Source organism: Oryctolagus cuniculus, chromosome 11 (genome assembly GCF_051225735.1).
Source record: "Oryctolagus cuniculus isolate XC-2025 breed Fujian yellow rabbit chromosome 11, ASM5122573v1, whole genome shotgun sequence".
Taxonomy (NCBI): Eukaryota; Metazoa; Chordata; class Mammalia; order Lagomorpha; family Leporidae; genus Oryctolagus; species Oryctolagus cuniculus.
In genome coordinates, this window is record NC_142877.1 from 97742389 (window position 1) to 97755163 (window position 12775).

Genomic DNA, 12775 nt, shown 5'->3' on the forward strand with positions numbered 1-12775 from the left:
AGCTAGTTGAGCAGGGCTGCCCCAGTTGGCTCAGAGACAAGTAAGTAAGCAATAAATACTGGCTTTCTCTCACGTGCCACGGAGCTTTTGTGGTTGTTATGAGCATTTCTTCCTTGTAATTTATATAAATTACATATAAATTACATTACATTTATATAAAATAAAATGTTCAGATCTTAAGTATACCTTTTCACAGTTTTGACAAATGTATAAACTGTGGCATCAATTCCACTAGCAAACCCAGAATATTGCCATAACCCCAGAAAGCCACCTGCGGCCACCTGTGAGTCAGTCCCCACCTTGTCCCCAGAAGCAAACCATTGGCTGACTTCTCCCATAACTTAGGTTTAACGTGCATGTTTGCGGCAGCTGCCGGCCAGAGATGGGCCAGATCCAGTCCACAGCCTCTTTTGGTCTGACCCACGAGTGAAGCACAGTTTTTTATATTTCTGAAGGGCTGAATGAAAATCAAAAGAGGACCATTTTTGGATATGTGAAAACTGCATGAAATTCAAATTTCAGTGTCTACCATAAAGTTTCATTGGCACACAGTTACCTCCCTTTGCTGACACTCTGTCTGTGGCTGCGTTGGCACCACAGCTGCAGAACTGAATGGCTGGGACAGAGACCATCTGCCCACGAAGCCTGAAGTATTTGCTGCCTATCCTGTCCAGAGAAAACCTGCTGAATCCTGAGAACCCCGCCTCTGTCTCCACCACACAGTGGTAAAGTGCTGGGGCCACCACTTGGGAACTCGATGTCCTGAGAACTGTGTTTTAATCACATTCATACAAACCACGCAAGTCACTAAAACCATTCAAGTGCATGAGAAGCTTAAACATTACCAAAATACACAACATGGAATGTGAGTGCCTTTCATAAGCCCAGCCCTCGGGAAAAACACTCTAAGAAAATGAAAGATAAATTCCAACTAATCCTTGGCTGTTCTTGTCCTGTATCATCTCCATGTGAGGGTCAGCAGCTCTAAGATCTGTCATTATTAAAATAGGAGCTGTGAGCCTGTAAACAGGACCAGGCCAAAACCGACACAGGGAGAGGGTTGGCCCCACCTGGGAAATGCAATCAGGGACATTCAGATCCCAGATTAATAAGGCATTCAGTGTCCAGTTCAAGCCAGGCTACACTCAAAAGTCCACCGGTAAATGGGGCAGCCAAGAAAGGAAGTGGAGGCTCCACAGGGGAGCGGCAGGAGGCAGCCACGACATTGTACTGTCTCAGATTTGCCACAGCACAGGTGTGGATAACCTTGTCTTACAAACAGCGTGGGTCTTACCTTAGAATGCAAACTTCCCACCTGGCTGATGAAGTGCAATGCTATTCCTCCACTGAGATCACTAATCATAATTTTTTTTTTTTTTTTTTTTGGACAGGCAGTTAAACAGTGAGAGAGAGAGAGACAGTGAAAAAAGTCTTCCTTTACCGTTGGTTCACCCCTCAAATGGCCACTACAGCCGGCGCACTGCGCTGATCAGAAGCCAGGAGCCAGGTGCTTCCTCCTGGTCTCCATGCGGGTGCAGGGCCCAAGGACTTGGGCCATCCTCCACTGCACTCCCGGGCCAAAGCAGAGATGGACTGGAACAGGAGCAACTGGGACAGAATCTGGCACTCCCACCGGGACTAGAACCCGGGGTGCTGGCACCTCAGACAGAGGATTTGCCAAGTGAGTCGCGGTGCCGGCCCTCTAATCACACGTTTTAAAAGATTTTATTCATGGCCGGTGCCGTGGCTCAATAGGCTAATCCTCCACCTTGCGGCACCAGCACACCGGGTTCTAGTCCCGGTCGGGGCGCCAGATTCTGTCCCGGTTGCCCCTCTTCCAGGCCAGTTCTCTGCTGTGGCCAGGGAGTGCAGTGAAGGATGGCCCAAGTGCTTTGGGCCCTGCACCTGCATGGGTCGAGACCAGGAGGAAGCACCTGGCTCCTGCCTTCGGATCAGCGTGGTGCGCCGGTCGCAGCGTGCTGGCCACGGCGGCCATTGGAAGGTGAACCAATGGCAAAGGAAGACCTTTCTCTCTATCTCTCTCTCACTGTCCACTCTGCCTGTCAAAAAAAAAAAGATTTTATTCATTTAAAAGATACAGAGAGAGAAAGAAAGAGGGAGGGAGGGGAAGGAGAGAGAGAGAGAGAAAGGGAGAGAGAGCGAGCGAGCGAACGAGTGCTTCCACCCACTTCTTGACTCCCAAAATGGCTGCAACAGCTGGAGCTGGGGCTGGGCCAGGCTGAAGCCAAGAGCCTGGAACTCCACCCAGGTCTCCCACATGGGTCACACGGGCCCAGTCGCTTGGACCATCCTCCACTGCTTTCTCAGGCGCTTTAGCAGGAACCTGGATCATAAGACTAGCAGCTGAGACTCCAACCAGTGCTCTAATACAGGACGCTGGTGTCGCAGGTGGTGCTGTGCCCCAGTGCTGGCCCCCCAGACAGCATTTACACTACAATTTTAAGAATGACATCATCTGGAGATATCCTTGAAGACCATGAACTCTTAGTTCAAACTTCAAGCTCAGCCTCCTTTAACGGAAGCCATTCCCTTTTTCCTGGACCATTTCTGCTCTGATTAGGGGCCAGTTCAACACTGAGCAGGGCTCAGGGATGACAGAGCTGTGTGTGTGCAAGGCTTCTGTTAAGCTAACTGGCAAGCACAAGTAGGCCAGACTTGAATTTCTTGCGCTGACAGTGGGAAGCCTTGTGCCATCTTCTCCCTGTGCCATCCGCACGTGGCACAAACCATCACATTCAAAAATATCACTGCAGAGGGTGTCAAATTATTAGGCATCCATAGATGGGCACATAGCTCTGCTTTGGTGGGTGGTTTGAGGGTCCCATGAAAACTGTGGAATTTGGGCCCAGAAAAACACTCAGGACTCCTGGGACCTGGCTACAGACTCCCAAGTGAAGAAACCTTACCACACTGTCAGAGTACCTGGGGGCTCTGGGGTGGAGACTTTCTTAAATGACAGAGGTGCACCTGGGGGGGTTTGTCCTCTCTGCTTCTAGGCCTGGTGCTACTAGGGTCTGAGTGCTGGGAAGCGGGCCCTCCATGGAGTGCGCATGGCACTGTCGATGGTTTTCTCGGTAGAAGATGAACGCTAAGTAGGCGTTAAGATGATCATTTAGCTTATCTTTGGAGAAAGCATTTGAAAGTGAAATCCTCAACAGGCATTCTAACAGTGTGTGCATGCATGTATGTGCAGGTGTGTGCTCTATGTACGTGTGGAGAGATGTATCGCGCATTCTCGAATCATCCATTCTCTCTGGGTCTGCCAATGCCCGATTTGCCCGACAGAGATGAATTCAACCAGGTAAGAGAGAGGCAGTGTGTGGGACCCAGGCTGCCCACCACTCGGGGGCCCAGTTAACCTCCTGCCATCTCCAACAGCCCCAGCTTCAGGGGCACTGCCATGTTGAAGACACTTGTCCACACAGACGCCTTTTCAGCACCTGTGTCAAGTTCCTTCTTAACGGTGAAGGTCTAACCTACTTTGCTTAACACTTGTTCCCTAAACCACATCCCACAGCAAGGCCTACCGGGGCTTACCAGTGCCATGTAGCTTTTATCTTTCCACCTACCCAGCAGGGCACAGAACATGACAGAAACAGGAACTAAGCGTAAAAGAATTCCCCAAGGGATGAACCTGTGTCTCCCAGGCACCAAGCACATCCTACACAAGATGTAAAACACAAATCTCGGGTTTTCCCGAAATTTCCTGTCTTCTCTTGGCCGAATGCATGACATGTAGAAAGAAATGTTGGCCAACTGTGAATTCCCCCCAGCAAAGAAAATCAAATTGGGAAAAGGAAATCAAATCAGGATGGGCGCGTGCGCACACCCACACCCACACACACGTACACACACACCCCCCCACACACACACACGCAGACACACACACCCCGCTCTGGGAGGAAGGAAAGCACAGGGCACCACCCTTCCTGAACTTTTGGGGACTGACCCATAATTGTTTCTGAGGGTAGTTCCAGACAACACAGGAATTCCTGAAGGTTCAACTAAGGCAAGAGAACATGTTCACTGCTCTCTTTCTATGCACAGTGTACACACAGCTCACAAGGAATTCTGCTGGCCTCTGGCCACAAAGGTCACCCGGCGCATCAGCACGGGGTTTCTCTTCCAGGAATCCTGGAAACCATCAGAACAGTCAACAGAGTGAAACAAAGGGCTTTCTGCCGTGCACAGCTAAGCGGCCTGCGTCACCCCACTAACTCCTGTACGTGTCTCCCACTGGGAAATCTTCCGATGGCTTCCCGCTTCCCTGAGGATCAACTCTCGGTTCACTGAAGTTGTCCTAAAGTAGGGTGACCCCTTCGAAGGTGATAAAGACAGTGCCAGTACTAACAGTGCTGAGACCACAGCCACACACCAGGCTGCCCACCCCGAGAGGCTGGACTGCGGGCCTCCATCCAGCCCAAGGCACCGGAATTCACCCCCGCCGGCCAGCCTTCCGCTCTCAACTCCAGCCACGCTGACTTCTCAGGCACAGTTGCAGAGAGATAGAGGCACAGAGAGAGAGGAGAGAGGTCTTCCATTCACTGGTTCACTCTCCAAATGGCTGCCACAGCCGGAGCTGGGCCAATCCAAAGCCAGGAGCCTGGAGCTTCATCCAAGTCTCCCATGTGGGTGCAGGGGCCCAAGGACTTGGGCCTTCTTATACTGCTTTCTCAGGCCATAGCAGGGAACTGGATCAGAAGTGGAGCAGCCGGGACTCGAACCAGCACTCATATGTGATGTCAGCACTGCAGACGGAGGTTTTACCCAGTATGCCACAGCGCTGACCCCAGGGATTTGTTTTTTAATATTTATTTATTTGTTTGAAATGCAGAGTTACAGTGAGAGGGAGGGACTGGGAGTAGGAGTGGGGGGAGAAGGGAAGGGAGAGAAAGAGAGAGAGGGAGAGGCAGAGAGAGATCTTCCATCCACTGGACTGGGCCGGACCAAAGCCAAGAGTGCAGGAACTCCATCCAGAATCTCCAACATGCATGGCAGGGGTCCAACCAAGCACTTGAACCACCTTCCGCTGCCTTCCCAGGCTCATCGGCAAGGAGTTGGATCAGAAGTAGAGCAGCCAGGACTCGAACTGGTGCCTATGGGATGCTGGTGTCCCCAGCAGCAGCCTAACCCGCTGAGTGACAAGGCCAGCCCCATCTCCCAGGGTTCTGCAGCTGTAAACTTTCTCTAGCTCCTGCCTCTGGACAGGTTCTTTCCGCTCTCTGTCCCATGAGCTTGCAGCTTCTTCCCCGGCTGCCTCCTACTCACCGGTGGCTTGAGTGCTCCCTTGGACCCCGATGGCCTCCGCCCTTGCCCCGTCACCCTGGATGGACGTGAGTTCTCAATGCCCTGGACACCCCGGCAAGGTGAGACTGTGATTCCTTCCTGGAGGCTCAGGGTTGCCGCGGAGGCTGCCGGGAAAGGAGACACAGGGCCACAGTCCCGCATCAGATGCCTGCACTTGGGTGTGCCGTGCCGTACAGAACGTCTCCTCTGGAAGAGACTGTGTTACGCAATGTTGCCGGTGGGGCTGGGGCAGCACCCTGTCATCTGCCACCCTGGTATTTCTGCAGCAGAACCCGTGAACATTCACACCAGGTGGGAAGTAACACCTGGAGAATGCCTCCCAGCCCTCAGGTCAGGCATGGTGAGTCATTTAGTTCAGATCAGGTCAGAATTCCTGCCACTGTTAGGAGGAAACTTGAAAGCTTTTGCATTTCAGAATTGTGAACCGGGCAATGTGGCGTAGTAACCAGGGCCATTAATGCTGATGCGCCAGCCACTGCTGCAGGTTTATCTACATACTATTTAAAACGCACTGTCGGCCGGCGTCATGGCTCACTTGGCTAATCCTCTGCCTGAGGCGCCGGCACCCTGGGTTCTAGTCCCAATTAGGGCGCCAGATTCTGTCCCGGTTGCTCCTCTTCCAGTCCAGCTCTCTGCTGTGGCCAGGGAGTGCAGTGGAGGATGGCCCAAGTGCTTGGGCCCTGCACCCCATGGGAGACCAGGAGGAAGCACCTGGCTCCTGGATTCGGATCAGCACAGCGCGCCGGCTGTAGCGGCCATTTGGGGGGTGAACCAACGGAAGGAAAACCTTTCTCTCTGTCTCTCTCTCTCACTGTCTAACTCTGCCTGTCAAAAAAGAAAAAAATGCACTGTCTACCTTAGACACACGTGAATATATACAAGTATCCATGGAGTTCAACATTCTTTAACTCCAAAATAAACGCATCTCTCAATTCTAAAACCTTTTGAAGTCCTTTCAAAAACTTCAAACCTTTTGAAATTCCCTCATATTATTATTATTTTTTTTTTTGACAGGCAGAGTGGACAGTGAGAGAGAGAGACAGAGAGAAAGGTCTTCCTTTGCCGTTGGTTCACCCTCCAATGGCCGCCGCGGCCGACGCGCTGCGGCCGGCGCACCACGCTCATCCGATGGCAGGACCAGGAGCCAGGTGCTTCTCCTGGTCTCCCATGGGGTGCAGGGCCCAAGCACCTGGGCCATCCTCCACTGCACTCCCTGGCCACAGCAGAGAGCTGGCCTGGAAGAGGGGCAACCGGGACAGAATCCGGCGCCCCGACCGGGACTAGAACCCGGTGTGCTGGCGCCACTAGGCGGAGGATTAGCCTAGTGAGCCGCGGCGCCGGCCTCCCTCATATTATATATAAATAATATATATATAGCACCTACGTATAAAATTTCATTCAACCCTCAAAACAATCCTGCAAGGTGAGTCTTTACTCTCTGCTTATCTTCCTGATGAGGAAATGGCCGCACGGAGTCCTGTGACACCCAAAGTGTGGGCAGCAGATGCTGAACGACCACCCCGCAACAAAGCACATGTGTGTGTGAGCTCCTCTAGAGAGGTGCGTGTGAAGCCGCTGAACAGGAAAACTGTAGCCGTGGCCTTGTTAGCTGCTGTAGGAGTGCCTGTCTCAATCCCCTTTTTCAAGGCACCGCTCCTACCCCAATTTAATGTTCACCACGCGAGGATTACAACCCAGCCCCACCTCCTGCACACAGAGAAGTATTAGGCCAATCATAACAACTCCCCTGGGACTGGGGACCTGGAGCCACCTACTCACGCTCTAAAACACAGGGTACAACCACACAGACCCCAAATATCCAAATGCAGCCTGACGTAGTCCAGGGAGCAGCCCATGTTTTCTGAGTTTTCCAACAGAACATCAGCTAGCATACAGGAACCAGCAGGCCGGGGGGGGGGGGGGGCTGCCCCTGCACTGAGACGTCGGGATTGCTGTGAGGGATCCTGTGGCTGTTCAGTCACCCAACCTATGCTCACCGTGTACCCACTACAGCCAGCCACTCTGCTAAGCCAATGCTCAACAAGACAGGTGCGCTTTGCGTCTACAGCTGTAGTGGAAAGTACCATAGCAGCAGGGTGAGGGTGAGGTTCCAGAGACTACAAGGAGATGAGAGAGAAGACAGCAGCGGGTTGAAGTCCAGGAGTAACTAGAATGGCCAGGGAACAGAAATCAATCAAGCTGCTCGACGTTAACTCCGACTCATTCCTATCATGAAGCTGAATGACTGTGAAGCATGACTGGTCGGGGCACTAACGATAGGAACACGTTCTCCACGTGCACGCTGAGTCATGCTACTGCTCACCTGTCAAGCACAGGTCATGCACACTCACTGTTCTTATCAGCAGCAGATGAACAAGACTGACACACCTATCACGAGCACCTGATGAAGTCACTCAATGGAAGAAGGAATGTAACGTGAGAGTGTGGTTTTCAAAAAACAATCAATCCAACCAGTATCTCTGGCACATTTATCCAGTGCACTGCTATATCTATTACTCGATTATAGATTAGAATTTCCAGAGAGCTAGAGGGACAGTTAAGGATTTCTGCAATGGTGAACAGACGCGTATGCACAGAAACACCCGGCACAGGCCTGGGGAGCCCGAGTCCACGCCGAGCCTTGCTGCCTCTCCTCCTCGCCAGCATAACCCCAGCTCTGTTCAGGACACAACCGTGCCCTGCTAAGCAGACTCCCTCCCAGCCTCCCTGCAAGTCCCAGATGGCCATGTACCACAGATCTGGAAGGAAAGGATCCAAATGAGAGTCTGTTTCTGATTTCCTAACGAAAGCAGTCAGAGCTGACGACAGGAACCCCTTCCTGTCTTCTTTGCCCCTTTAGCGTAGCCCTGAGGCCTGCAGATGTGGCCACCATGTTGCCATCACGATGGCCAAAGTCCACCCACCCAGGGCCTCTGCTGAGGGGCTCCACCAGCTGACCTCCAGGCTCCCTCTCCAGCCAGATACACGCCCACAGCAGCCACGCCTCTTTGATTTTTCTATCATTTGCAACTAAGCATTGCTAATACAGTATCCAAGCCAGAAGGCTGTACTTCCAAGTTAGAACTTGGGACAACCGTGACCATGGAAACCAGCAGCGATACAGTATGGACTCCAGGTGGTGGCTGGTCTGCGTAGAGTGGCTTGAAAGACCCTCACCATGAGATACCGTATCTGCACCAGGGGAGGTTGCTACCCATGGACTCAACACCTGCTCCCTGTGTTCCCTTCTCACCAGCACAGTCCTCAGTGTGTTCTCCCGGCAAGACCCAGAGCAAGCCCCATTGCAGCCACCTGGGCAAAGCCTAAGAGAAGACAGAACCACCTTCTGTTCAGGCGTTGTGCAGACCATGACACTTCATTCAGTATCACACCCCCCAGGATGCTAGCGGTTTCCTTAAGGAATACAAACCCAACCCGTGGTGGACATTATGGCATGTCCAACTACAATATTAGCACCGCCAGGTATTCTGGGGGTTTTGGCAGAAGTGAGGTTACAGGTGTAGTTATTGGTATACTTGATTCAGGGCTATGACTATTCCTAGACTCAACAGTAGCTTCTGAAACAAAGATTTGGGGCCAGCATTGGGGCATAGTGGGTAACGCCACCGCCTATGATGCCAGCATCCCATGTGGGAGCCAGTTCCTGTCCTGGCTGCTCCTCTTCTGATCCAGCTCCCTGCTAATGGCCTGGGAAAAGCAGACGATGGCCCAAGTGCTTGGGCCCTTGCAAGCCACGTGAGAGACCTGGATGAAGCTCCGAGTTCCTGGTTTGCAGCCATCTGGGGAGTGAACCAGCAGATGGAAGATCTCTCTCTCCCTCTCCCTCTCTCTAACCCTGCCTTTCAAATAAATAAAACAAAATTTTTTTAAAGGAACATAATTTGTTTCTCCGAAGCCTAATTATCTGTTCTCTTCCCTTTTGTAATTTGAGGAGTTTCTATTGTTTTTAACTCTTAGGTAAAAGGTTCATTTGTAAGTAAGAAACCCTGGTTCGTTATTTTTTTCTAAAACAAGAAAGCATGCAAGGGAGTCTCAGAGCAAGGTGCATTCAGGTGCAGCCAAGGGCATGAAACCTGCAGAGAAAGCACGAGACGGCCTGGCACAGATGGGGGGAGAGGGGGACAGGATTCTGTGCGTCACTCATCACAGTGTGACTGTTTTTCCAGCAGCCCTGAGGAGTCGCTGAAGGATTTTTTTTTTTAAAGATTTGTTTATTTTACTTGAAAGTCAGAGTTACACAGAGAGAAAAGGAGAGGCACAGAGAGGGAGAGAGAGAGAATCTTCCATCTCCTGGTTCACTCGCCAATTAGCAGAAATGGCTGGAGCTGAGCTGATCCAAAGCCAGGAGCCAGGAGCCAGGAGCTTCTTCCGGGTCTCCCATGAGGGTGCGGGGGCCCAAGGACTTGGGCCATCTTCTACTGCTTTCCCACAGCGGAGAGCTGGATCAGAAGTGGAGCAGCCAGGACTAGAACAGGCGCCCATATGGGATGCCAGCACTGCAGGCAGTGGCTTTACCTACTATGCCACAGCGCCGGCCCCCACTGAAGGATTTTAAACAGGGAAGTGACACAGCTGAATCTGTCACTTAGAAAGCTCACAGGGACTGCACTAGAGAAAGGTCAGGTCGCAAGAGGAGTCCTTGGCTTTGATTGTGGGGCCAGCATGAAGGGCGGGACAGCAGGCGTGGCCACAGAGCCATTCAGGAAGAGTAAGAAGTGCAGTGACTCCCAGGGTGGATGGACGTGGTTGCTGACACCCCGAGGCAGTGAGCAGGAGTCAGCGAGGGCTGAGAGGTGCAGGGATGTGCCGCGTTGTGCATTGTGGCACAGCTCCCAGGGTGACCGCTGGACCAGGCACTCCCATCTGAGGAGTAACTGATTTGAATACAAACAGAGACCAAGTAAACTCACAGGACTTATTGAGATCATCTAGAAAAAAATGAACAAAAGGGGGAGATGTGCAAATGACATAGGAGAGGACGTTAATAGATGGATCCACAAGGAAGACGCCAAAGAATGGCAGAGAGGCAGGCAGGAAGCAGCGCGGAGGTGGGGAGGGGAGCAGGTGGGAACCCAGGGAGCAGAGCAGCAGGGACTGGGAGGTCTGCCTCACCTGCTCCCACGGACTCCCGCCCACCCGCACGCACTCCTGTGCCCCACACCTCTGAGCGTGGCCCATCTAGCACACAGCCTGCTCCCCACGGCAGCGTGCAGGGTCAAGCCGCCATTCCTGACGCCAGCGCTGAGCTCTGAAGAGCACAGGTGGGCCCCACCGGGCCCCACCACGTGAATTAGGAAGCAGGCAGGGAAGAGAGAGGGGGCTGGGGCTGAGAGGGGGCCAGCCTGGATGCTGATAAATGGCTCTTTCCTGCTACACCCGTGCCCGCCTTGCGTGTCTTCCTTGGAACTGTAAAAATCCCAAAATACATCCAACCCGAGAGGCAGCAATACAAAGAGCTGTGCTACCTGACAGAATGAAATATGTGCTAAATGGAGACATAAGGGGTGGCTGTGGGAGCTGGGGAGGCAGGGAGAGGCAGCTGGCCGGGGCGGGGGAGGGGGGGAGGCGCCTTCAGCAAGGGAGTGGGATCTGCACTGGGGCTGTGCAGGGAAGCCAGGGGAAGAGTGCGCTCTGGCTGAAGCCGGAGCACCAGCAAGGCGGGGAGCCGGGGAGCCAGGGAGGAGAGCGCCCTCTGGGGAGATGGGGGCCGTTCCAGGGCAGCTCTGGCGTGGCTCCCAGGCCCCGCACAGCCTCCCTGCCCTCCCACACCCTGTGGAACCGCTCCAGTGATTGGCCTGCCTTCCTTACCAGACATGAGGCACTGAGTCTGTTGGTCTTTGCATGTCCTGCCTGGGCCTGGCACAACGTCTGGCTCCAGCCAGGGCGCAACACAGCCTGGATGGCGTCAGGCGGCCAGCACGTGGGGAGGAGGACGGGGACCCACTCTAAGGACCAGGGGCAGGGAGCAGGCACTGAGAGTCAAAGTCGGCTTGTGGTGGTGACTCAGGTGTGCCAATGTTACAACTTCAAATTATTGTTAAATAGCAGTAAAACAGATATGAAGTAAGTTTGCCATTCTAACCAATTTTTAAAGATTTTTTTATTTGACTATCAGCATTAGAGAGAGAGAGATCTTCTCAAATGGTTGCCACAGTTAGGAATGGGCAGGTGGAAGCCAAGAGCCTATAACTCCATCCACATCCTCTACGTGGGTGCAGGGGCACGAGCACTTGGGCCATCTTCCGCTGCTGTTCCCAGGCACGTTAGCTGGAAGCTTGATCAGAAGTGGAGCAGCCTGGACACAGACCGGCGCTCATATGAGACGCCAGCTTTGCTGGCTGCAGCTTCATCCAGGGCACACAGGGCTGGCCCCACTTTAACTATGTCTTAGTGTACAGTGCATGGCATTGAGTACATCACACTCTGGGCAGCCATGATCACTGGCCATCTCCAGGACTTCAGCCTAAGGCGAAAGCCCCACCCATTCAGCACTGACTCCCAGGCCCACCTCTCCAAGCCCTGTTGGCCACCATCCTACTTCCTGTCTCTAGAATGGAAGTGGGAGCAAACTGTGTTTGTCCCCCGGAAAATAACTTACCCTTAAATGCGCTTTACACTAAATATTGCCTAAGTGCTATCACTTCCTTCCCTGTGAGGCAGGCAGGGCAGGAACTGTTGTTGGTTTGGTTTTTGCAGCCCAGGAAGCTGAGGCTCTCTAGAGGTTAAGTGATGCATCCAAGCTTCGCCCTTAAGGGCTCACAAATTCCCGGTGGCATCTGAGATACCCAGCTTAGCCGACCCCAGGAACTCCAGGGAGGCTGGGGCAGAATCTGGGTTGCCATGGGCCCTGACCAAAACTCACAACTCACAGCAAGCAGTCTCGCCGGGTCCAAGGGCAAGGTTAGGGAAAGGTCGGGTTGCTTCGCTTGGATTAGCAATCAGACAGGAAAGAACCACTGCAGGAGGCGAGAGCCAGACACGGCGTTCAGCTCAAGGACACTCAGCCAGAAGCCAGGGTGGACACAGAGACGGCTGTAAGACCACAGCCTTCAGCTGCCCTTCATTCAAGGGACAACAGCATGTCCGGCTTATCAGGGAGATGGCTCAGAGAGGCCAACATTACTGGCAGCATGGATTTTTTTTTCCTTGACAGATAGAGTTAGACAGTGAGAGAGAGAGACAGAGAGAAAGGTCTTCCTTCCATTGGTTCACCCCCCAAATGGCTGCTACGGCTGGCGCTGAGCCTATCTGAAGCCAGGATCCAGGTGCTTCCTCCTGGTCTCCCATGCGGGTGCAGGGCCTAAGCACCTGGGCCATCCTCCACTGCCTTCCTGGGCCACAGCAGAGAGCTGGACTGGAAGAGGAGCAACCAGGACAGAATCCAGTGCCCGATCCAGGACTAGAACCCGGGGTGCCGGTGCCACAG

General features: G+C 53.1%; 1 protein-coding gene across 2 annotated transcripts in view; it reads right to left on the reverse strand.

The window, feature by feature from the left end:
• Positions 1-12775, reverse strand: part of TMCC3 (transmembrane and coiled-coil domain family 3) — a 296265-nt gene that overhangs the window by 167519 nt on the left and 115971 nt on the right. Inside the window, exon 2 of one of the 2 annotated variants that reach the window (XM_089308767.1) lies at positions 5154-5432. The exons of the other annotated variant lie outside the window; for it this stretch is intronic. Coding sequence (XP_089164893.1) covers positions 5209-5432 — 224 coding nt within the window. The 3' untranslated portion in view covers positions 5154-5208. Of the gene's footprint in view, positions 1-5153; positions 5433-12775 lie in introns of those variants that run through there. 2 annotated transcript variants of the gene reach the window in all.